The sequence below is a fragment of the Tachypleus tridentatus genome, chromosome 4, assembly GCF_004210375.1.
Source record: "Tachypleus tridentatus isolate NWPU-2018 chromosome 4, ASM421037v1, whole genome shotgun sequence".
In the NCBI taxonomy this organism is placed as follows: domain Eukaryota; kingdom Metazoa; phylum Arthropoda; class Merostomata; order Xiphosura; family Limulidae; genus Tachypleus; species Tachypleus tridentatus.
This window is the reverse complement of record NC_134828.1, coordinates 40,875,828-40,902,657: the sequence shown is the minus strand read 5'-3', so window position 1 is coordinate 40,902,657 and position 26,830 is coordinate 40,875,828. Positions and strand designations below refer to the sequence as shown.

Genomic DNA, 26,830 nt, shown 5'->3' with positions numbered 1-26,830 from the left:
CACAGAGAGATTTGTCTGCACTCCCACTGTAGTTGTGGAATGAAGAGCAGCAGCATATGTCCGAGATGAAGTGGCAGATAGCAACTTCCGACCCTCAGAATAACTAATGTTATGAGCCATTTTCAAATGCTGCACCTCTTTTTCCTCCAACCATTTTGGGCAAGAATGAAAGTAGGAAGGGTGAGAACTATTGCAGTTGACACAATGTGGGTCCATAGGCATCGTGGTCCTTGCCACCACAACGAGCACATGTACAGGAAACCACGACAGGACGTCTTTCAGTAGCCGAAACTCTGACATTGGAAACATCGGAGTGGGTATGGAGTGTACGGCCATACCCTGCAATTTAGATAACCTGCTTTGATGGTGGCAGATGCATGTGGTGATGTTAAAACAAGGATATTTGTCGGTAGTGTAACCCCATCTTTGCGAGTTGAGATGCACCTCACTGTAGAAACTCCTCGAGTGGAGAGACCAGCGAGAATCTCTGACTCGGGGACGTTCTTCAAATCCCTCTTAACAATAACTCCTCGTGATGAATTCAAGGTAGCATGAGAGGTAACCTCAATAGGTACATCCCCAATTCTCTTTGAATTCAAGAGGGGTTCACTGTGTTGGGATGTGTATGTTTCAACCAATATGTCTCCAGATCGAAGCTTCTTTACTGACTTTGGAGAGCCAGCAAGACCCTCTAGTCCCTTCTGAGTAAAAAAGGGGGACATTTGCCCTAAAGGTTTTTTTGAAAGAAAGTAATATAAGAAAATGGGGTACAGGTGTTACAGATGTTGAAGATTGCTGCTCAGAGTCTTCAAGATGTGGTCGTTTACCTATTGACTGTTTTTTCACTATTTTATTTAAATTTTTCATAGGAGAATCCATAGGAAAAAAGGAAAATATTGGTACCCACTGACCCCACCCACCATTGAGCCCTACGAGAGGATGCACTACAATGTCATGCAAGGACATTGCAGCAACGCCAGGGTTTCGTGAGCACTATATCCAAACACCAACATCAGACACAATGTCCACAACACCCATTGAGAACTTCCAATATTGGTACTTGGTTGACTCTAGCCCAAGTGGACCAGCCGATTGACCCAAGGGGCCACCCAAAGGCTGCCCATCTACAGGAATTTAAGGCCAGAGTGGTGTGTTAGGGTCAGACCCCTCAACCACCAGGATCCTCTCCTCCCCTTCACGGGTTGCCATGCACGATAAATATGTGAGTGGATGTTTAGATCCCAGAGGAGGTAACCAGAAAGAACAGAACTTTCCCTGGGAGGTCCCCTCACCACATACAGGAATCCACACCTAGGGAAACTCACTGGGGAAATAATCACCAAAGAATCTAACAAATGTGCATAGTCATTGTATGAAAGCACATTAGAGAAGAACCACACTACTTCTGGAACAGGTGTGCCTTTCACCCATGAAGTTAAGTGTTACGAAACAGGCACCATCAGAAGACCTGGTAAAAAGACTAACCCCAATACAAACCATATGGACAAGGTTACACAATCCTTCCTCATGACAACAAAGTGGAGGACAGTACCAAAGAATCAATAGCAAGAAGATGCAGACTGTGAACTGTGTGTGTGTGTTGTTTGTATATATATTTACATACACAAGAAATCCTAACAAGTACACAAAATAATATATTGCAAGCAACTGGAATTACAATGATGAAAGTAAACAAACAGCAACAACCAGACAAACTTCTACATCAACCATTGGATTCACAAAATATGCCAAATCAAACTCAGAATTATGGGGGAGTGTTTGGTTAAAAGACACGTGAAGTCCCCCAAACCCAACTGAAAAAAGTGAGGAAAGATATCCTGCAGCCAGAATTACAGAGATTGGGGGCATCTATCAGTCTAAACTGAAGGAATGAGGCACTATCAACCTGAACTTGGAATTACAAGGAAAATCCAGCATTGGTTGGTCTAGCTCCCTTCCATAACTGACTGTCTTGAACCATACCCAGGAGGGAGAAGGAGAGAGGGTTTCTAGTAGAGTAGAGATAGAGATCACAGTATATGTGTATCACTCTCTCAAAAAATCCTCCATAGCTCACCACTCCAGCAGCTGGGAATTGGAAAATAATAAGGACTCTCATACTTCACTTGAAAGAGGAAGGATAAAATTGCAGTGGAGTGTCTGAAGGAACAACACATCAGAGAATGTGGAAAAGGTGAACACAAAACCTTGTTCTGAAAATCAAGCCATATCCAAAACATGCAATCAATAGATCAGTGGAGTCAGACATCAATCTTCTTCATGTTAGTCCATGATAGTCTGCCATGTAATGAAACAGATAAAATGAAACATAGATTGCTAAGTAAGCTGCTAATGATCTTGCAAAACACCCCATCTTAAGAGTGTGTTACATCATAAGAGTAGTAGGTGTAGGTTTTAGTCTAAACATTGGAATATCTCAGCATACCTGACCAGGTAGCACTTGCCACAGAGAAGAAACTGAATAAGAAAATAAAAGAAGGGAAGACTCCTACAAAAAATTAAAAATAATAATATAAAAGAATACATTCCCCAACTCCATGACCAAACTGGAGAACAAAGAACTGCTACATAAAGGAGACAGTAACTGTCACAGAAATATAAAGCCAAATGGTATAATTAATGCAATATAAAAAAAGTATGAGTAGTAGTCCACATGTCAGCCTGGACAATCTCCTCTAGCAGACAACAACATAGTGATATGGCAAATTTGAGAAGAGACTTGATAAAAATGATATCTTTTGCTGCAAAGGGAAGAACAAGGTGACTAACCCAACCAGTAAGAGCGATGATAGAAAAACCATGAGAAACAGCAAGCTTCCAGAAAATAAACAAATGTGAAAAGGAGAAGTGTGAGTAAAATATAGTAACAGGAAGAGGAGAGGATTGAGCCTTTACTACCAGCCTATCCATATACTGAATGTAAAAAGGTGATGACTCTGCCTGATGATGATGGAAATTCAAGAATATACCAAAGTGAATGAGATACTGAGTGGGGAGAAAGAACTGGTTTCTCTAACTTGAACAACCAACCTACTTTCACTGTCTCTTTTGACAAATAAACAAGTATGCACTACAGATGGCTCATGGGAAGAAACAAGAAAAATCCAGTTGTCCAAATAACAAAAAGTCCCAAGACCTAAAGAACAGAGATGGCAAGTGAAAGTTTGAACAATTTGACAAAAGACATGAGCTGCATGAAAGAAAGAGCCTGAAACCAGAAAACACATTCTTTGTGAAAGAACCAAAGAAAGCAATGGAAGGTGAGAGATATGGGAACATAAAGAAAAGCACCTACCACATAAAATTTGGTCATCTTGGAGTAAAACCTAATGAAGGGAAAGAAAAAAAATTTCATGGTGAAAAGAGGGGGATCCTGGAATGGATTTAGATGAGACATATCTATAGCTGGTCTCCAATCTTCAAGTTTCTTGTTAATGACAAAAATTCAAGAACAAAAAAAAACTAGAACTAGGGTGCAATAGCATCTTTTAGCAGAAATTTTAACACAGCCTTGGAAAGACAAATGCATGAAATCAGATCATTTGGATAAAGGAGCATAATAGGGGAAGGTGAAAAGAGGAGAAGGAGACCTAAAGTGAAGAGAAATACTCAAGCTAAAACCTGAAGAGTTCACTGATCTGTAAAAAAAAGCTCCTAAAACCTCCATGAAGGAGTATTGCTTGGCCCCTAGAGGACCTGAACCCACAATACCACTGCTTGTGCTCCTGATGTACATGGTTGACATGAGGAAAAGAGAGAGAATGACTAGACACGGGTGAAGTACAGTGTGGACTTGGATGGACATGAAACAACTATAGGATCAGGAAAAGAGCAAGTGGAAGGCTGGGATAAACAATTTGCTAAGGAAGGGAGAGAATTATGTAACCTGGCAACATCAACCTATGACTCCAAAGAAGTTGAGAAACCCCAAAAAATGGCACTATGCAAAAAAGGAACTGCCCATAAGTCCTACATGAAAGACGGAGAGGTGAAGTCCTATAAGTACTGCATTTCTTATCAACAATGCATAAGCCATGTAAAGAGTGAATGAACTGACAAATAAAGTGTAGCCAAAGTTGATTGCAAAAGAGAACTGAGCTTCTCCAAAACAAATCATTAAGAGAACAGCAAAAAGTCTCTGATAACAGGAGCACAGAAGAGAAGATTCATAAAACATGAGTAAGAATGAGACAAATTCTCAGGATCAGAACCCCACAGAAGTAAAAGAGGGCTCAAACCTTGAGAATCCAAGTAAGGACTAGGAGAATGATGAAAAGCCAAAGTGTGTTGCTAAGAAACACAAAAGGACGAGGCACATCAGGACCCAAAAGAATTTGAGACAAAAATCTTTCAACATGAAACCTTGTAACTGTGGAAAGGAAAAACCAAATAACTTGAAGAAGGAACTCACTTAATAGGGAAAGGAATGAATCGTAAGACAGAGAAGAAGGTGGCAAAATATTACATTCCTTAGTAATCAACTGAGGGAATAGAGCTGAAGGTTGAATAACTTCTGTCGTTGCCTAAAAAGAAGACAGAAAATAAAGGAATAGGAAAAACTTTTTCACGCTCCTTACACCTCTTGTCATCAGCTTGCACCACCTCACAGGGAGAAAAAAACAAACCAGGCTCCATGTAGGAAGCTAACTTCCATCTACCAAACCAAAGCTTGCACCTAAACAACCTATATCACCAAATCCTTGGCTTGAATAATAAGGTTAAACATGTCTCCAGACAAAGCAAGAGCTGATGTAGAAGCCAAAGTAAACTGTGAATTCATAATTTACACACACACATAAAACACAAGAAAAATATGTGACAAACTCTAAACTGTAAGCAAGTTTAAGTAAGTGAATATAAGGGACCATTTCCAAAAGTGGAAAGAAGTGAGTGGGGGTTACTGTATAAAAATACAGACTTTGTATTTTGATATCACAAACATCTAATTTGAACCAGTGCTGTATGCAACATACAATGTGCCACACAGAAATCAATGTTTAAGTGTATATTTTAATACATACTTTTAAATTAAGAACCTAAATAATGTGTAATATGAAAATTTGAATTATAACCTATAGTTTAATACCAAACGTAATGGTATGAATTCATAAAATAACATTTCAATAAAATTTTGAATCCAAATCAACAAATGCCATGAGATGGGATTTGACCCATGCCCTGTATGGATAGGGTTAAAAAGAAAGGGCACATGTGCACATAAGAATATTCAAATAAATGTTCCTAGACTTTAGTGCAATTTTTCTGCACTAATCCTGTAGTTCAGATAAAGAATACTTACCACAATTATCATTCTGTTAGGCTTGATCCTTCTTCTGTGTAATAATAATAATTATTGAAGCAGGCAATGTGGGTTTATGAAGTACTCACTTAGACTTTGTTTAATCCTAAAAGTGTGGTATGACTATGAGCTTTAAAATACATATATAGAAAATATTTATTTTCCAGATAAATAAACTATCTTCTTTTTTCTCTGTCAAATGCAGATGTGAAGATTAAGTCTAATATAAATTAGTTTCAATATAAAAATAATTTTCAATAAACAAATCAGTTAGACACATGACAAAAGAGCCAATATAACATGGTGACTATCACCAGGATACATCAGAGTTGCATACTGACATTCTTTGGGATTTTGAAAGTAATGTGATGCCACTGAAAACTGATTTATTTTGACACAAGGCATTTGTACATTAAGATCATAAAGGTGTGTCCAAAAGCTAGACTTCACTTTGTACTTAAAGGACTGGAAACAAAGGAACATAAAATGGATCAACTTCTTGTACAAGACCATTTAAACAGATTGATAACAAACTGTACCCTAGCCATGATAAGTAATATAAGGCATCCAAGTGAGAATCAATGAACATAAAAGTACATAATATAAAAGAAAGATTTATGCAAAGATCAACACATGTTGTCATCATATTCAAGTTGTATCCACTGCATGTCCATGAACACTAAAGTCAGTGGCAAAAGTCATCATTGTGCTCCTGGCAACAGTACACAAAATAACCAAGAAAATCCTCCACCCAACAAAAATAGAAACTAATGGTAAGCACACAGGTTGTTTCCATGTTATCTGTTCAACTGGTAGTGTCTATTGATTTATGTCCAATCAGATTATCAAAATGGACACTTAGTAAAATGTCGATCTCATACTTTAAATGAACAACTAAAAGCATGCAAGAAGAAGTTTTGTGCTTCAGAAATGCTAGCATTTTCACTGAGCTTTCTGCAATGGAAAGTAAAATGTAAGGCTATTATAAAAATGCATGGTTATCAAACAGAACATAAGTGGAAATGGAAAGATTGATTGGAACGATATAATGAGGCTCCAAAACAGTTTTAATATAATATACTCAACTGCTGTGTGCACATTTATATTTAAAGTAACACACTGAAATACAAATTTAAAACAATTACATTCATGTTCAACTATGCAAAAAAACAGTGCAATGTACATTAGTTTGTTTCAATTGATTTTGTTTGTTTGATTAGAAAAAAAATGCAAAAATAAAATACAGTTGCAATACGATAAAATCTGAAAATACAAATAATAAATAATCTTGCTTAAACAAATGCACTGTATACTAAACATATTGTTTTTCAAATTTATGCTACATAATATCATAAAAAGCAAAAACAACTCAGCATATTCTAGGCTCATTTCGTTATTTCAGGTATAAAATAGCTTTGCTGTTCATCTACACATAAAAAGCTATATTTGAAATAATTTATGAAATGTAACAATAGTTATCTTAAAAGTATTTTTAGTTAAAAATAACAAATTTACCTTCTTGTCTTTTAGCCTCACATATATCATGTTTCTTCAGCTGAAATGAAGATGAAGGCTTAGTTTGACTTGGGCATGACTGATACCTAGTTGGAATATCTTTCTTGGAAAACACATTGATGGTTGTGTCTGAAGAATAATCAGAAGTGCCATTAGTTGAGTTGTATCCAGAATCGTTAGGAATATTGAAGTTAGAGTACTGGCACTGAGACTTCGATCTAGCTCTCTGTTTTCTGATTAAAGAAAGGTCTTCATTTTCTGAACAGGAGATACTGACTGTAGCTACATCCTTTTCCTTTACAGATCCTCTTTGTCTTCCTACTACTAATACGTTACCATTTTTACTTTCATTTAATTTTTTAAACATAGGTCTACTTAAAGAGTTGTCACATCTTTCATCAGTTTTATTACCAACTGAAATTACATTTTGTTTGTTCACAGGTTTTCCTCTTAATGTTCTTGTTACTGATACCTCATCATCACATTCTGCATCTCCTTCACTATCATCTACAATTGTATTCCTTTTGTTTACAGGTCTTTTTCTTAATGTTCTTGTTACTGATATTTCATCATCACATTTTGCATTTCCTTCATTATCATCTACAATTGTATTCCTTTTGTTTACAGGTCTTTTTCTTAATGTTCTTGTTACTGATACTTCATCATCACATTCTGCATCTCCTTCACTATCATCTACAATTATATTCCTTTCAGGTCTTCCTCTTAATATTCTTCTTGCTGATATTTCATCATCACATTTTGCACCTCCTTCACTATCATCTACAATTGTATTCCTTTTGTTTACAGGTCTTTCTCTTAATGTTCTTGTTACTGATATTTCATCATCACATTTTGCATTTCCTTCATTATCATCTACAATTGTATTCCTTTTGTTTACAGGTCTTTCTCTTAATGTTCTTGTTACTGATACTTCATCATCACATTCTGCATCTCCTTCACTATCATCTACAATTATATTCCTTTCAGGTCTTCCTCTTAATATTCTTCTTGCTGATATTTCATCATCACATTTTGCACCTCCTTCACTATCATCTACAATTGTATTCCTTTTGTTTACAGGTCTTTCTCTTAATGTTCTTGTTACTGATACTTCATCATCACATTCTGCATCTCCTTCACTATCATCTACAATTATATTCCTTTCAGGTCTTCCTCTTAATATTCTTCTTGCTGATATTTCATCATCACATTTTGCATCTCTTTCACTATCATCTACAATTGTATTCCTTTTGTTTACAGGTCTTTCTCTTAATATTCTTATTACTGATATTTCATCATCACATTCTGCATCTCCTTCACTATCATCTACAATTGTATTCCTTTTGTTTACAGGTCTTTCTCTTAATGTTCTTGTTACTGATACTTCATCATCACATTCTGCATCTCCTTCACTATCATCTACAATTGTATTCCTTTTGTTCACTTGACTTTTTCTTGATCTTTCTCCTTTAGACATCTCCTGCTTATCTTTAGTTTCACTGCACATAGATTTAGTTATTGTAACCCCATTGCTCTCATCAGTTTTGTGACAAGCTAAAATATCATTACTTTCTTTCGATAAACAGGTACTGCTTCCCATATTTTCTTCTCCACTATCTGACAGTACTTCTTTTAATTCACATTCATATTTCTTTTCATCTGAAATTTTATTTAGTTGGACATATACATTAGAAAGGGATAATTTAATTTGTTTTAATCCATTCTTTCTACCTACTCTTATTTTTCTATCCTCATTCATATTATTTGTTTGACAACTTTCCTGTTCTTCTTGTCTAAATGCTGGTTCTGCTTCATCTATTTCAGTAATATTTATTTCTTCAATTACTGGACTCAACATCTGCTTGCTTTGGTTTGTTTGACACTCACATGATATTACAGAGCAATTTTTATTTTTATCTTCTTCATGTACAGGATGAAAAATATTTCGAGACTGACTGTTTGATAATAAAGACTTATTACTTTGACATTCTGACATATAATCAACAGCAACACAGTTAACTGTGCCTTTTTCCTTATTTACTTCTTGAACTGCTACCTTGGATAAAGAGTAACATGTTTTACTTTTTAATCTTGCCTTGGGTAGTCCATATTGTTTTGAAGATTTCATTACTTCCTCTTTCAGACTATAACTTGCTATATCAATGTCTTTCACAGCATCATGATCTATCTGTTTCATCTGCTGCACTTGTGCTTCTTGACTTTGATTTAAAAGTCTTATATTCTTCTTTGTTTCCTGCATATATGATTTTTCACTCTTTGACTGAAGATTGCTGTTATAGTTTAAATGGCCTTTAATCTTAGAAAAATAAAAACGTTTGATGTCAAAATTTATTTAAAATTAAAATTACAACAAATATAAACAATTTTTAATTCATTATCACAAATTTTTACACTTGTAAGATCCAAATATTTTCTTAAAATAATTCTTCAAACTATTTATTAAAACAAATAAGTTTTAGACTTTTCTTCTTTTCTAAAAATTATTGAACAACACTGAAATTTCACAGTGTTACTGAAAAATTAATTTTCTCCTTGCTTAAATAAAAAATACTCTAAAATAAATAGGAAAACAGAGTCTAATAATGAGAATAGAGCTAATGGTTAAAATGTAAAAAAAATGTTTATTAATATCAATCAAAGGTTTAGGAAGGCACTTGCTCCATTATCAGCATAAGTACTCATACAGGATGGCTAAATTCTTTCAAAAACTTTTTTCTGACTTTCCAATCAAATTTTCAAGTTTTCTAGACTTGCACACATGCATATACAACAATGATATTTGAACTTTTTCTCATACTTCTACCGAATTAACACCATTTCAGTTTGTAATGTGGCTTGAAAAGGTAGTACAAACTTCAGAAAAAAAAGACTGAAACAAGGACATTACAACCTGAAAAACTTTTAATAAAATGTTGCACTTGAAAACTCTAACTTATCATCAACTATTATGAAATATACAACTTGCAAAAAATACAAATGACAAAGGACTGAGTATGGATTGGGATCTTCCTCCTCTTAAATAAAGTAAAGAAAATTCCTGTTTTATTATTGATTTTTCCTAGTGACTGTTAATTAAGCTTTCCTGTTATGATTTCAATAAGTAACCTTTTGTTGCATTAGAAATAACACTACAATACAGTATTTTTATCCCTGTTTCATTTCTCTTTTAGGTGGGTAGATACCCTCCTCTTGCCATTTCTTTACAACTTCTGAGGCTTCCAATATCTCTTTCATAATTACTAATATTTTTAAAATTTATTATTCTTTCAGTTAAGCTCCTATAAAATCACTGGAGTCACTATTTTATCTTGGACTATTTTTCTTTTTTAAAAAAAACTTTTAAATTTCTTTTTTGTACACCAATCATCCAATTGCTCAATTTTTGTACCTCTTTCTAATTTAATCACTTGTAATTCTCTTCTTCCACCTCATAAAACATTTATTATTCTTCTGTACTCACAACCTCTTTATTTTCAGAATTAGAAAGTAATAAAACAGTATTACTTCATTACACTACTTAAGTAACTTTTCTTAGATTTACCATTACTTAAATACTTTAAAAATTATTTTACTTTTTACTGTAGTTAAGTAAAATCATCTACTTTTACTCCATGACACTTCTTTTATAAGACTATTGTTACACTTGAAAAACTGGAGAAAATCAGCTAGTTGCCACGGTGATAGTTATTATGCCAACTCTTTCAAATAAGACAATCAGAAGCAGTGATACTTCCTGTGATGTTGAGCAAGAACAAAATGCAGCCATTTTACATTAGTGTTGCCTCTAATAACTTCATCCTACTGTGACCACCATGTTTGACACAAACTATCATCCATAGCCTTACTTGAAAGGCTTGTTTTCACTAAAAACAATGATAGGTAATTCAGTGAAGATGTTTAATTTTATACTGAGATGAGGTAGCCTGTCCAGTAGGAACACTGAAAAAGAGCTGCTGCTGAAACTAAATAAGTTGTGTGTGTAAAGAGCTACACCATAGACAGTAACACTTATTGTGTAACAAGAATAACGTTTGTTGAGTTTATATTTTGTACTGCCTTTTATGTGTGAATTTGGGTTGAATGTCAGCTATTTTTAATAATGCTATATTTACTTATTTTTTGTCAATACTTTTCATCTTATTGCAACCTAAGTATTGCATACATTCATTACATTTTATTTTTACACAAGTGATCACCAACAACAGGTACTTTTACTTCTTACTTGCATGAATATTATTTAAAGCAACAGTACTTTTACTTTAGTACATGTTTTCAGTCCTTTACCCATCACTGTTTATTTATTCCTCTTTTCTCTAAGCATATTCAGTACTTTTGAATGCTTCTTACTTGTTTCAATATTTTCAAATCTTTCACAGATCCTTCCTGTCTCTCTTTTGTTTTCCCAATCTACTCATTACATTTTTTATAAAACCTTCATATTTTCTCTTTTGTTTTGCCTTCTACAGACTTTCATACCTTATTCTTCTTCTCAAAAACTTGTCCTTTATACTTGCTGTTTCCTCCTCTATTTTTTTCACTTCTGTTCAGAAAACTTGCTTAATACTCTTTCCATTCCCAACCTACATAATTTCTGACTTTTCCACTGTACTGGATTTTTCCCTACTATAAGTGGCACGATGATCTCTTTTTTTTTCTCATCCACCTAATTATTAATCTCAATTCTTCTTTTTCAATTATATATATATATATCATCAAATCTAATTTTGTTCCAACATACTTCCACTTTCCTTCAAAGTTCCTCTCCTTTTTTTTTTTTTATTCAAGACCATTAATTCACTAAAGTTAACAGTTTCTAACACTGAAAATGTATTTCTGATAGGTACTATCACCCACACCTATCTCAACCTTCATTTTCCTGCTAAGCATTGTTAAAATTTCCAAAAGCACACTAGTCTTTTATAGCTTTTCATTTTGCCACCATTTCAGAAGCATGTGTTGATCATGTGGCTATCCTCTACCAATCATATTGTACCACCAATATTCACACAATCCACACTTTCAAGAATTGGCAGATACAAACTGGAAACACTGGCATATCATTGGGGAAGAAGGTAGGGAAGTGAGTGAGAGAAAGTAAGTACCTACTGGAAATACATTTTCAGTGTTAGAAAATATTAACTCCCAAAATTGTACTACCTTTTCTCACCCAAAGCTATAACCCTGCATTGCAAAGATGGAAGGGCCAGTGGAGGCTCAAAAGTAGTCAAACAACCAGAGAACAGCCAACATGAATGAACGAGTGTGCCATAATTATTCACAGAGGGATATAGTATGACTTCTGTAGCAGGTATGCTCTGCCAGTAATGAGCACAGAAAGACATATAGGGAGGAATGTAATACTCAGACATCATGTCATGTAATACAGATTCTGCACGTGGACAACAGACAGTACTTAAATCATCCACATACATAAAAATCATGAGTATGTGACACAAGAATAGTTAGAATTCAGGAAAGTGCCTAATAATCAGATATAAGCATATACGGCTAGGGCTAGAGGATTGTAAATTGTATGTGAATAGGCCAAGTGTAGTCCATCTGGGAAAATAATCCAAGGGAAGTGACGTGGGATATGATGGATTATGCCAAGTGTGATCCATCTGGTGAAACACAACAGTGGAAACATCTTGCATAAGTGTGGAAGATCAACAAGTACAATCTGCCCACATGAAAAACACACACAAGTATCTTGAACATGTATTATGACAGCTGAGTGTAATTAGGCCAGGCAACCAACAAGTGCAGTTTGCCCTGACAGAAACATTTGAGAGATACATCTTGAAATATGATGGAGTATATAAGAACATTCTTTCTTAAAGATCAACAAGCATAGCTTGCCCAGGGAAAATGCCTTATGGCATTATGGAGTATGTCAAGTGCAGTTCATCCACATAGTTGAAGAGCCTTGCATAAGATTTTTTCCTTTATTATCTTGTTCATAAGTCATTTAGACATCAACAAGTGCAGTATGCACAGGCAAATATATCTCGAGAAAGCACCTTGTAATATTATTTAATATGTTAAGTGTAATCCATCCAGGCAGAAAACATCTAGTGGAAGAGCCTTAAATAGAAACTCAATTTTGTGATCAACAAGTGCAATTATCCCAAACACTATTACCCAGGAGAAATGCCTCGCATCAAGACTAGTATGGTATTTCATACCATTAAATGTAATGATGATACAAAAATTAAGGAGTATAAAAGACTGGTGCACTGTTGGAATAGCAATAATTAGAGGGCAAGTCAAGATCAAGATAGCTTTGGGTGAGAAGGAGCTAGTACCAATTCAGAATCCTATGAACTTTCTCATTTCCTTCTCAGTTCTTTATGTAGGGATTTGCAGTATTTTTCTTCAACATTACATACTTTCATCTTCTTCCTCATTACTTTCTTTTACAATCTTTGCATTCCTCTAATTTTATTTCCACCTACTAAGTCATTTAACTCCTGATTATCATACACCATAAAATTATTGCATTTTTTTACTTCACAAAATTCTCATAACTTCTTCCTCCCTCTTCCTTGTCCATCTCAAACTTTATTTACTCTTTAATTGTACCTATTTCTATTCACACTTGACATTAACTTTCTTCTCTTTACTACTTTTTCCTCACCAATTCATCATTCCCAAAACCCCTACTGTTATTAAATGTTACATCACATTCAGTATTAATATAATTATTATTCCTCTGTATCATATGTTGATGCTATTTACCTGTATTACTTTCATTTTCCTACTCTTTTCTGCTGCTTCTCTTCTTTCTACCACAATATTTCTTTACTTCTCATTCTTTGCTCATCCAACTTACATCCTTTTCTCACAGCTTTTAGACTTATTTTGAATTATCAATTCAGATTTTTGTTCATCCAATACAAACCTTGCCTTTCAATAATTATACCTCCTACTCGCCTTCTTTCCTCTCTCTCTCTTTTGGCACTTAAAACCATTCCCTCTAATTAATCTATTTAATACTGGGTAATAATTATACACCTCCATACATTTTAAGTTCCTTATGCAGACATACAGTTGTGCCACTGGGGGGCCATGTTAAATAACCACTTGTTTATCTGTGTTAACATTTTCTTAAACTGAAAATATAGGAGCACAAAGTTCCCTAAATTTTTAAAAGCAAACCAGCCCCAATTTATTCAATCTGATAATCAACAGTGACAGGAAGAATACCCTTTAGCTTCACTCATGGTAGTCCATGAGTGGTGATCCATGATAATTTATTAATACCATCTTGATGATTGATACCTAGATGATCTTATGAAACACCTCAGGGTCATTCCATGTCAAATCATCCAGGGGGCTGCAGGTGACCCCACAGAATGCCTTGAAAAAATTTACGTGCTCATCCATACGCTTTTGAAAAAATTTATAAATTCCATTGAAATATTCTAATCAGCCTTTACCATATATTCTTACATCTCTGAATATGATCTCAAGATATCAGTGTTGTTAGCATGTGTGCATATATATCCATACAATTTTGAAAAATACCTGTCAGAATTTTATGAATCCCACTGAAATATTCTAACCAGCCTTTTACAATGTTAAATAATGAAGGTGTAAGAAACAAGAAAGAATTAATTCATTTCTGAACAAGTTTATTGGCACAACTAGTTAGATCACATGGCAATGCAAATATATTGTGTATGCATTACAGTTATGCAGATATGGCTGAGTTTAAGATTCATAATATAATAAATACAAAGGTAAATCAGACACAAAAAGCAAAGTGCTACAACAGGGGATAACTGAGAAAGAATATAGTCACATGAAACTGAAATAATCATGACAATGAAATGTTTCAAAAACTGCTTTGGCGATAAATTAGCCTTAACAACATCAAATAAACATTGCACATGGATATATTTGCACACAGTAACACACCTGAACTGAATTTTTTTAAAATAAAAAATTATGTTCAGAGGATACTTTAAAAAATGTAACTCAAAAAGTAGGTTAAACACCATCTTGATTTTTTTTAGATCATATTCAGAGATGTAAGAATAAATGGTAAAAAGTCTGAAAAGGCTGTATAACTAGTGACATGATCAAACTGTGGCCTGAAGTAGGGCTATTTTTAGCTAAATCATAAAGAGTTCCATGCAGCTGCATTTTTTTACAGGAGATCTAATAGACTTTTAATTACAACAATTGCTGATTTATCAACTGATATGTTATAGGAAATTTGAAAAAAAATTCAGCTTTGAATCATATTAAGTCTTAGAGCTATGGCTTATTAAATAAACCAATGTTTTTTACAATTTTAGGTTTTCAGGTGATTTTACAGCCTCACTATGAAAATCCTAAGAGAGATAAACTTGGTTTGAGACCAGTTTTGAATTCTGTGGGATTAATTCAGTCAGTATAGCAAATTTCAGTCTTCTATCACTATTACTCTTGCAGCTTTAAGCAGCCAAAGTTGCCCAAAAATGAATTTGCCAAAAATAAAAAAAATAAATAAGTTTTACAGGGCTGTAAATCAGAAACTATTAGAGATATTGATCTAATCTTTGGCAATTTTTCATTATATGGGTAGATGAGCATGTAAATTTTTTTCAAGGCATTCTGTGGGGGTCACCTGGAAAATTTTCCAAAATCTGGATGATCTGATATGGAATGACCCCTCTTTTTTACAGATCCTGTTGCCACTAGTAGTAATAATAACAGTAATGATCAAATTGGTTGCTAGTGTAGAATTGGCTTGAGAAAAGCAAACCCATCTGGGCAACACTCACCATAAAGTAGGGTAAGTGACAGCAAGATGTAAGGAATCCTGGAAAATAGAGAGACAAGACAGCATGAAAGTACCCCTGCCTCCTTATAATCCAGCAAATGTAATTAAAAGTGGCCATGGTGTAAGGAAAAACTTGTGCCCAAGCATGTAAGGAACATGAAATAAGAGCAGTGGAAGAAGTCTGAATATTGTCTCATAAAAAGTCTCCTCTGGATAAATTAACAGACCAACAAACAACAAATATGCTGAACCAACTGAGATTCAACTCAGATGATACCTCACTTGTAAAGAGCAAAATATGCAAAATGGATACTTGGGAATCCACCTCTAAAGAAATGAGGAACTTCAAGGGAACTGAAGGATCCCATTGAAAACAGTCAAGGAGATCACGACAAAGGTTGTAAAATGGGCCACATAATACTTCCAGGCCTGACAGGCCAAAACAAATTACCAGATTACAATCAATTGCAAAGGTGAGAAATAGATGGTAGAAGAATTGCAGAGAAGGATGTATTCCCTATCTGCTAGAGAATTAGAAACAAAGGACCTATTAGGATGTAGCAGAATCTAAGGGGATAGAGAAAGTCCTACAAACATGCCAAAAACTTCAAATTATTACATTAATATGTCAGCAGCCAAAAAATATAATTTCACCAAAAGGTGGAGAACCATGGCAAGCAAACCAGCAAGGAGGCTACAAGGTTTATTTATCCTGTCACATAATAAAACAGAATCCAAATTCTCTCCAGCCAACATGTGGTAATATCAGAAGTCTTAAGAGAAAACATCCTAAGCCAATTGAATGTTTCCGTTTCTCAGCAGATAAAAACATGGACACCTATAACTGAAAGTTCTCCCCCTCTACAGTAGAGAAAGACTAGATAACACACAGAGGAGCATAGGAGGTTAGATTAGTTGCTTCGTTGACAACAGTAATATAGGAATTCATACCTGCAAGTATCACATGCAATTTAGTTAGGTTATTTTTAAGATTTATTTTTAAATTATAACTGTACTGAAATCCACAAGTTGATTCAAGAATCACAAACAATGATGGAATGATGAGTAACATTTTTATCAAAAAAAAAAAAAAAAACGTGACCAATGTTTTTCAAGAAAAAGATATTACATCATCTAAGTGAGGTACTTACTTACAGTAGCAGGATAGAATGTGCAATGGCAAGGGTGGAGAAATTTGCAAATTAGATACTGCTAAGGCCATTTAAGTGGGATATAAAAGACTGAAGCATGCAAGACCAATGCTTAGATAGGCAAAGCTGGCATCAAAGCTATATTGTCAGCAGATGGTATGTTTTGGAATAAGCTGTACTTAAAGTCAAACTTATGAAAATCACTTGGTTACCTGTTGACTTGTACGTAAGCCTGAACATCGTTTCAAGAGAGATGTACTTAACATAGATATATCATGGTTTGGTGAAATACTGTGATAAATTATATCTTCAGTGATAGGTGAACTATGCACATGTTCATTAGCCCACCATGCTAATCGAGGTAAGACCCTTCGTCCACTACGAGTCACTTGCATTTCACCACTAAGAATCATGTCCACAGATACCTGGGTGGTATTCTTTTCTAAGAGAGAAATTTCAATACTTTCAGTAAATTGCAAAATTAACTGCTAAATGCAGTGTATCAGTTCTATAGCATTAGTGCTTATAAAGTTAAAACTCAGTGAAAAAAGAAAAAAAATTTAAACATTTACTAATAAAATATTCCAGCTGTGCTTCTTGCTATTTACTGTGAAACAAAGAATAAATTTCTACTTCACATTTTATACTTCAACATTTGCTACATACAATATTTTGTATAATATTTTCTTCTTTTGTATCAAACCCACCTGAAGCATTCTGTTCTTGATGTAATGTTTTTTGAGTAGGAGCTTTCCTTTGTAAGTTTTTACAGTCTGACTTCTGAATGTTTTTCTTCTTTACATTTCTGTCACCTGATGATTTCTGTTTATTTTTCTTTTGTGAATGTTTTACATCTGAATTCTTATTTTGCTGTAAAGTTCTGCTTTTTGAAGCATTCTGAATAATTGTTTTTTCCTGAACTTCTAAACTGTGAATTATACAAAAAAATTATACTGAAAACAAAAAACTGTTGTAAAATATTTTGATATCTTTAACTTACAACTTATTTTAACATGAGACTTATATTATGAAACAATACTTTCCCACAGACACTTGTGCAATAACAGATTAATTTTTAACGATTGAGATTTCAAACTGAAAGACAGAATATTACTTCAAGAAACATACGATAATACTATTCCAATAATTTGCACATTTTAACTGTGTTAGCTAAGGGATCGTAAGTTAGACAGTCCTATGAAATATTTGCAAAGCACTGTGAATTTTTTTTAAAGGGCTTTCATCTGTTAATTATAATCATACCAACCTCCCACTTGCTTTAACTGGAAAATACTTTGAAAATATTTCTTTCCACTGCATTGGAAATCCATTCTGGAATTTCTGAATTATTTCAGTTGAGAGGCCTGGAAAAAAACAACAGTAACTTTAGTCTTAAGCAGTAACTTATTGTTATTTGTAAGTTAACATTAATCTAAGTATTTAATTTGAATTTAAAAATTTTGAGTTAGTGGACTAGAGGGAGATATGAAATCATCTGCAGGGATTATTTTGCATCATTTGAAGGTTGCAAAATCATATACAAAAACAATTTTAATAATAAATATTCCTGTCATTTTCCTCAGCAAAATTTATGACTTCCAGCTTGAATGTTAACATGCTTCACTGAGCAGATATGATTTTCAAAGCTAAATGGACTTCTATTTAAGAAACGTTGCAAAATTTTGATGACTAATTCTTAGATAAATTGAGAAGACTGTGAAAAAGGTCTTGGCTTATACCTTTAAAAATATAGTTAAAAATATTTTATACCTTTAAAATAAGCAAATGTAGCTTCATGTTTCAATTTTAACATTCTAAGTCATTTAAGTCATTCTAGAAAAAAAAAAGTAACTCAGATTTGTTTCATTTTTTTATGGTGGTTATAAGGTTGTTTGTTTGTTTTTGAAATCCGCACAAAGCAACTCGAGGGCTATCTGTGCTAGCCGTCCCTAATTGAGCAGTGTAAGACTAGAGAGAAGGCAGCTAGTTATCACCACCCACTGCCAACTCTTGGGCTACTCATTTACCAACGAATAGTGGGATTGACCGTCACATTACAACGTCTCCATGGCTGAAAGGGCGAGCATGTTTGGCGCAACCAGGATGCGAACCCGCAACCCTCAGATTACGAGACGCATGCCTTAACACGCTTGGCCATGCCGGGCCAAGTTATAAGGTTGTTCAAGTTGACTAACCTTGTAGTAAATAGATAGGGTAGACAAAATAACAGATAAAATATAATGTTTTACTGAAAAAAGCTTGAAATTTATTTAGGTTTCAGAGATTAAATAAATAAAACTTGACAATTTGCAGATGAAGAAAAAATCTTTTTAATCTAAACAATAAAATCACTTTGCATTCAGAGCAGTCAACACTGACTCTCTACGTATATTCATGGAGGAATATCTAGCGAAAATACTTCATCAAAAATTCAGAATTTTTTGTCTACAAGACTTGTAATTCTTATTAAAAGCTTCCAAAATTTTGTGAAAATATACAAAACATATTAAAAGTTTAAAAACAGCTGCTATAAGTATTAAAACTTTAATTAAAATAAAGTACAGAAGAATGTTTCAACCTTCTTAGGTCATATTTAGCTGTCTTGAAAATACATTTTTACTTCAAATGGGTTTCTTATCATTACGAATATTAAAAGTTATAGTATATGAACTCTAAATTCAAGACAAAGACACAAATTCAGCTAATTCAAGCAAGTCCAAAAAGAAGCAGTTATGTCTGTGCATTATTGAACATTAGAAATAATGAAATGTTTATTCACTTATCACTCACAAGAAGCAAAAATAGTGTATATATTTTGCCAAACATTTTATTCCATACAACTCTTTACATGTTCAAAATCAATGTTTATGAAAATGTTAGTCGTAAATGTAATAAACCTGGCAATTTGAACATTAGAAATTAGAATTATGTTAATTTATTTTGTGAAATAAAATTTTTGGTAATTACATTTATCTTACAAACTTTGAAACCGTTAGTACATGAAAGAGAAAAAAACTAGAATTTTCTTTAAATAATATGGTACTATGATATTAATAACTCTATTAACTTCTCCATGCTAGTCTCAGATGTTTATTTTTACAATGACAATATGATATTTGACAACTTTTAATTGAAAAGTTACCTGCGTTACAAAATTTTCAGTATTTTTTACATGAAGAAAAAACAGACTTCCACTGTAATAATATAGCATGTTGGTTTAATCAATCGGCCATACAGTTCTGAAATCAATTCACACAAGTTAAAATAACCTTAATATACTTTGTAACAAAAATATTTTAATTGCTATATATTTACCTAACAGAGTTTGAAATTAAATAGGGAATAAGTAATAAAAAAACCCACACCTTAACTACATAAAATAATTTACCTTACAAAATTTGAAATGAATTATGGAATAAGTAATTATAAACCCTACAGACTAATTAGATAAAATTAGTTTTATTAACATTACAACACTGTTTAGCTTTTCAACTTGAAGAAATGACTTAATGAAAAGTTAATTTCCTCCTAATAACCTATGACTTTTAAAATATATGCATTTAAGGCTTTTATTTCTTCATGAAGATACCTGCAGTAATGGAACATTTTTAATATTGTATTATATCACAAAATTTGGTAATTTGACCCAATAGTTCTTTTCTTACACGTGTTTTAATAAAAGAGTGCTGTTATTTTCTTGCATTTCATAAACATTTTCTACTTACAAATAAATTTTTAAGTTAAGATCTTACAATGTGAAGACCATGCATTCTCTCATCAGGCAAATGCTCTTTTTAATTTGAGCTTTCCAGCTTCATTACATCTCCACAGACACCAACCAAACAATGAATTGCCTAAAAGGTTCTTCAGGAAACAGCAATGTGTTTACAGATGTTATACAGCAACTACTTAATTAATATATCAACATCTGGCAACACTGGATCAGTCAAAATTAGCCCAAGCAGAAAATACAGAAATTGGATGTTGAAAAAAAATCTGCCAGCACCTACTTAAAGATCATGGTGAGCAATCATCTATTGTCATAGCTACAGATGATAAATAAACCACACAGCAATACAGCTGGTTAGGCATTTGTCATTTCATGGAGCAACAACAGTCTGTATAAGACTGGTAGAATATCCTAGCTTCTCACAAGCACCACATGTATAGAGCTGGAAGTGATAAAAAAAACAAAAAACTCTTGTCTTGATGGATGAAAACAACAAACTAAAGCATCTGGGAATATTGTTTAATACTTACCCCATCTCAAGAAATGAGCTCACGCAACACCTCAACAGTCTGGACAGAGAGTGAATTAGGAACCAAAGAGTGTGACAGAGCAGCTTAAGTAGAATCACACCACTTGCTTCTAAGTATGGCAAAGTGAAATGAACAACTAGAAATAACAAGTGTAGAAGAATGAGAAGCAGAACAAAAAGGCAAGGAACAGAGACAACCACTGCATATTGCAGTGCCAAGGAAAAAATATGAGAGACTACATCCTTAAAAAGCTCCTGGTTATGTGCTTCTTTTGAAGTATCAGATATTTAAGTAAGTATTTTTTACTAAAAACATATTCATAAAATATATAGTCTGAATGTTGACTCTTCTAAGTGTTTTATGATTTTCATATTAAATATACTTTTCTCCATCTCAATATTCTAATCATTTCTTTTATGTAACCTCTAAAACATCTTGGTTAAACATCAAAAGGTATTTTTTGCAGTAAAAGTTATATTTTATGTTATTCTCTGTGCCTTAAACCTATTTGCTATTAGGTCAGTTTGACTGACCTTATTACTACCATACAGAAATACAAAATAAATTTAAATTAACCATTTTTCTTTCTAGGATGACTACACATTGTAAGAGGAAACTACAGATTATTATCTTAAATATTGCTTCAAACTAATAAGTTAGCATTTTCCAATACTGAAAAACACATTTCCAACAGATATGTACCTCCATTCAAACACAGCTTTCACAATTCATTGATGCCCTCTTTATATGAACTTTTTCACTTACTATTAGACTTGAGACTCTCACCCAAAATTGTGTTTCACTTGATGTTGTTGACTGTTGCATACAAATGGACTTGTATCAACCCTCCACCAATACGCATATGACACAACCGCAATTTCCTAGTGTAGATGGTGGCTCCTTCTGTACTGATTATTGTATTATCACTTCAAAATTAGACAAGAAAAGATGCACTTGAAATGGGTAGGACAGGTGGGAAGTGTGAGAGGAGATAAATATCAATCAGAAATTCATTTACAATATTGGAACATTTTAGCTTCCAATTCTATATACAACCTTCTCTCCCAAACAGCTAGAATCCACAGTGAAGTGGGGAAAGAACCTGTGCAAAAGTTACCTAGATCAGCTTCCTTTGAGAAGTGCACAGAGTGAGCCCATGGAGTGCAACATCCTATACTATGGGAACCATGTAAGGTAACATCTATATGAGACAAAATCTCATCCACACCAGAGCACAATCTTTGCCCATAAAGAAAAGATGTGTCACTAGAATGGATTGAAAACAAGCACAATCCAAAATCTGAATAAGTATGATAAATGTACCAATGTGTGTACTGTAACTAGAGTGAGTCAAATCACACATGTTGGGTCAACCACAAGTTTAAAAGCCAACTGCAATGGGTATTCTTCATCTATCCCACAACAGTAGGAAGGTCTCCACCAAATTCACCTGAATCCCAATTAAGTAAAGGAGTAACTTCTACCCTATAAAGAACTATGCACTGTTGGCAAAAATAATGCATGCAGTTAATACAAGAGAAATTGGAACATGAAAATAAGCATCCCAGATACCAAACTTGACTAACAAAAGTCTAGGAACAAAAGACCAATAAAGATGGGAAGATACCATGGTAAGCTGAGGTAGATTCAGCATAAGCAACATCTTGTTGTTCCTCACTAGACTATGTGGAAGTTATCTATACTATGGATTTATAATGTGGAAATTAAAAATCACAAAATTTGTAAATGCAAAAATGTTGGAAAACAAATATCCATATTTAGTAATTTTACAACAGTAGATTCTTCTATATAAAATCACCTATACCTCAAAAGCTCATAAGCGAAAAAAAAATCTTTACAAAGGAATACAAGTCAAGAAGTGGTGTCTGAACAACAAGTACAGAGAATGCCAGCTGTGCTAAGATGATGTATCACACTCCTATTGGTGGAGAGTTGTTGCATTCCAATTATCATGCAACAGAACAACATTATACATTTATCTGAAAAGTGATTTTAAGTGGGAGCCTCAAGGCTAGCATCAAGGAAAAAATCTGCATAGAGAGCACCATTGGATTTGGAAAGTTATATGTGAGAGGAGATTATCTAGGCTTCCACTAGCCACATCACCATTGACAAAAAGAAACAGCCTTTGGCTAAAAAATCTAGTGTTGGTTTCACCACAGTAGCGAAAGATAATAATTTTTTGGTCTTGGATGGTTTTCCTTTATTTATTCTGCTCAAGTTTCGGTCTTAACAGCTTTCATGGTTTTTATTGCCATCCACGCCATTAATGATGACAAATGACCAGAGGCACCCCCCAGCGAGTTGAAGAAACAAGAAACATCTTTAAAAATTACCACTGACTGTAATCTATATATTCTTTATATATGTATTTTATGATTTCAGGGATATGACAACTAACAAATTAAATTTTAAAAAAATATTACTCAGCTGTGTTAATGATTTCTTTTATTTTCATTTCTTATGCTACATGTTTCATTATGCCCATGGTACACAAACAGTAATTAGAGAAAACCTGGCTTTCCTCAAACCAACATATGGTCTGTATCAAAGTGGAAATACCAAGTTTCATTTGACATGTGTTTGAATTGAAATCATGACAACTCCTAGATCAGATAAGAGGGCATCTAAACAACATCAACTGATGGTGGGGAATCCACTTCCAAAAGAAAAGACAGCTCTGAAGAAACTGAAGCTTGCAGCAGTGATCAGACTGTCAGTGTCAAAAAAATATACCCATGGTTTTCACAAAGTTGTTAAAGAAACTTGGTTTTCACAGTTTCCTTGGCTGGAACATGTTTCCCAACAAAATACATTTCATTGCAAATTATGCAGGGACAACAAGACAAATATTTATGCTACCACTGGGAAAACTACTACTAAGCTTAAAAAAGACGACATGGTGAAGCATGCACGGTCAGAAGATCATCGCAGTGCAGTAGCATCACAAGTTTTGAAGAAGGACATGTCAACTGCTGCTGTGAATGTGTATGTGGGGTGTAAAGGTGGCATTCAGGCACAGATAGCCACATTACTTGTACAAGCAAAGGAAGCCATCCCAACTGTGAAGTTTCATTCCCTCCTTTCACTACAAGTATTCAATGTAAGAATATTCTTCATTCTAGTATTAATAAGATACTTTGTTTTCTACAGTATTTTCTTAAAACAAAAGGCAATTTGACAATTTTCTAAAAGTGAAACATTTTGAACACATCTATCAAAAATTAAGTAGCTAGCCAACTCTTCCAAATATCTTTGTTTATTACTTTAATTGGTGGTCTTATTTCAAAACACAAGTTTTAATATATTTTTTAAAAGAGAGTGACCTCTCTAAAGAAACTAGAGACTCAGTCACAAAGTGGAACAGAGAGCTTCATATACACCCACAGCCAGTCTCTGGATTATGTGTACAGTGCCCTAAATCATGTAGTTCAGGATGAAATGCAGGCAGACTTTCGGGCATCGCCTTTCCCATTTTTTGCTCTTGAAGCAGGTGAAGCAACTGATGCAGGAAACACCTCTATACTGATAATTTATATCAAGTATCTTTCATCATTAGGTGAGGTTACAAGTCAATTCCTTGCTGTGCATGAGCTGACCAACACTGGGGCTGATTCTATCTACAACACAATGTGCTCAGTCATGGCAGATCAAGGATTGTTTGATGTTGACTTGGTTGGACTTGCAACTGATGATGCAAATGTCATGGCGGGAATAAAAACAGGTGTTACTACAAAATTTAAGGAGGAATGCCCCTGGATAATAACAAGTCATTGTTTGGCACACAGATTACAGTTGGCAGCTGAAAAGGCAGAAAACCAGGTGCCATACCTTGTGAAGTACATTTCAGTTTTAAAACAGTTTGCAAAAAGCCTGAAATATTCTTCCAAGTTGTATCAGGTTCTGGAAGAGAGCAAAGCATTGCATGGAGAGAAAAGCAACAAAATCAAGCAAGTGTTCTTCACATGATGGCTCTTTTAATGATTCCGTCCAAGCGCTAGTCAACTGTATTACATCTGTGATAAGCTGCCTACAGGTCGTAGCAATGGAATGTGGTACTCCAGGTTGAGCCTTGCTACATGGTCTAGTCCAGCAAATGTCATGTTACAGTTTTGTCATGATGACATTTTTTGGCTGATGCTGTTGGCATTCTTGGACTTTTGTCAAGATCTCTACAGAGAGCTGATTTATCTTATGATCAGGCTAAAGCATTTATTGACGGGTCAATTCTGTCAATTCAGTCGCTGGTACACATCCTTGGTTCTTACACACAGACTGCACTGAAAGAATTCCCACAAGCTCCTGATGCCAGTGGTTACACTTTTTACAGAGGCCATGACATCAAAGATATTGATAAACAACGTGAAAAGTACAGATCAGCTGCTGAGTCATTTGTTGAAGAGGTGATCACAAGAGTACAAGCAGCATTCCCAGACACTAATATCATGTCATTTTTTTCAATATTTAGCCCATGTCACAGCTGAGCAGTATCTGATGAGGATGATCTGAAGAAACTCATCCAGCACTTCTCTCCTTTCGTCAATGAGGATGAGGCACTGACTGAATGGCTGCCACTAAGGAACATAATGGAACCGAATGCTCACAAAAACAGAAACATGAAGAGCTCCTACAAGGAATACATCCACCAGACCCGTCAAACTTTTCCAAATCTGTCTCAGTTTCCAGCAATTGGATTAATAATTCCAGTTACATCTGTTGATTGTGAGCAGGGAATTAGCGGGTACAATAGCATCAAAACAGATGCCAGGAGCAGTCTGTCTATGGCCAAGACAGAAATGTTACTGTCTTATCCACGGAGTCCAAACCTTTAGATCATTTTACTTTCGACTCTGCATTCAGATACTGGGTCACTCACAAAGACAGACGTGGGTACCATTCCCTGTTGAAAAAATGTGCTTCGGAACCTCAGGTGTCAACTTCTACCACATCTTCTGTTGAGAATGATTTGGCTGAAGAGCTGCCATTGGATTTATCTACTTACTAATCATGCTACCGTATTCTAGTTTTAAGTCATTTTTTTTTTGTTTATGTGTTATTTTGAGAAATGTATCTCTTTATTTTCTTCTTTATCATGTTTATTTTGTTATTTTGTTTGTTTTGTTTTTTTGTGAGGAAGATTGCTGGGGAATAAAAAAATAGTGCAAAACTTAAAGTCTTGTAGATTTTCACATAATTACAACTATTTTTTACTGGATGGAATTGATGCACATGAAAAGTCATGCACCACACAGTTTTTGGTGACCTAAAATTGTGGCTAAACAACTGTCACTGTGACTAAAATAAAATTACTTTGTTTAGCCACAGTAGCTGAGAGTTATTTTTCTTGTGGAAGCCCAGGGTCATGTATTGTTTTGGAATTCTACTGTCCTTTGAACCATGTTTAACTAATATTTGAGCCATATAAGCTGTAAATACTCAGCAAACATGTAACTTATGTTACCAGATCAAATTACATAATCCATTAGCTATTTGTAAGAATGCCTTGTGATGAATTGTTTTTTCAGTATCTTATCTAATCTAACCCAAGTTATTTGCTTTTACATTTTACTTACTTTTATAATAATAAAGAATACACTTAAAAAGCAAGAGGTATAGTATTTACTTGGTATTTTTCTAAATTAAACCAAGTTTTTTATATTAATGGTACTACTACAATAACTATTTTTTATTTAATTAATCAATGCATTTAAAAATATGTAGTAATTATATGCAAAAAGTAGATAATATCCTACAGCCATCATAATTTTTCTG

The 26,830-nt window shown here is 34.1% G+C and overlaps 1 protein-coding gene across 10 annotated transcripts in view; it reads right to left on the bottom strand.

Annotated features, from left to right (window-relative positions):
* Nucleotides 1-26,830, bottom strand: part of LOC143248924 (uncharacterized) — a 66,356-nt gene that overhangs the window by 17,457 nt on the left and 22,069 nt on the right. For 9 of the 10 annotated variants that reach the window (XR_013027288.1, XM_076497916.1, XM_076497920.1 and 6 more), the window contains 4 exons: nt 18,045-18,141; nt 17,485-17,705; nt 16,990-17,219; nt 6,836-9,152 (listed from right to left, as the gene is read on the bottom strand). Coding sequence is in view for 9 of the 10 variants with exons in the window: in XM_076497916.1 (XP_076354031.1) it covers nt 6,836-9,152; nt 16,990-17,219; nt 17,485-17,705; nt 18,045-18,141 (2,865 nt within the window). In the remaining variant the exon portion in view is untranslated. The remainder of the gene's footprint in view (nt 1-6,835; nt 9,153-16,989; nt 17,220-17,484; nt 17,706-18,044; nt 18,142-26,830) is intronic. The other variant, XM_076497919.1, reaches the window with a different exon arrangement.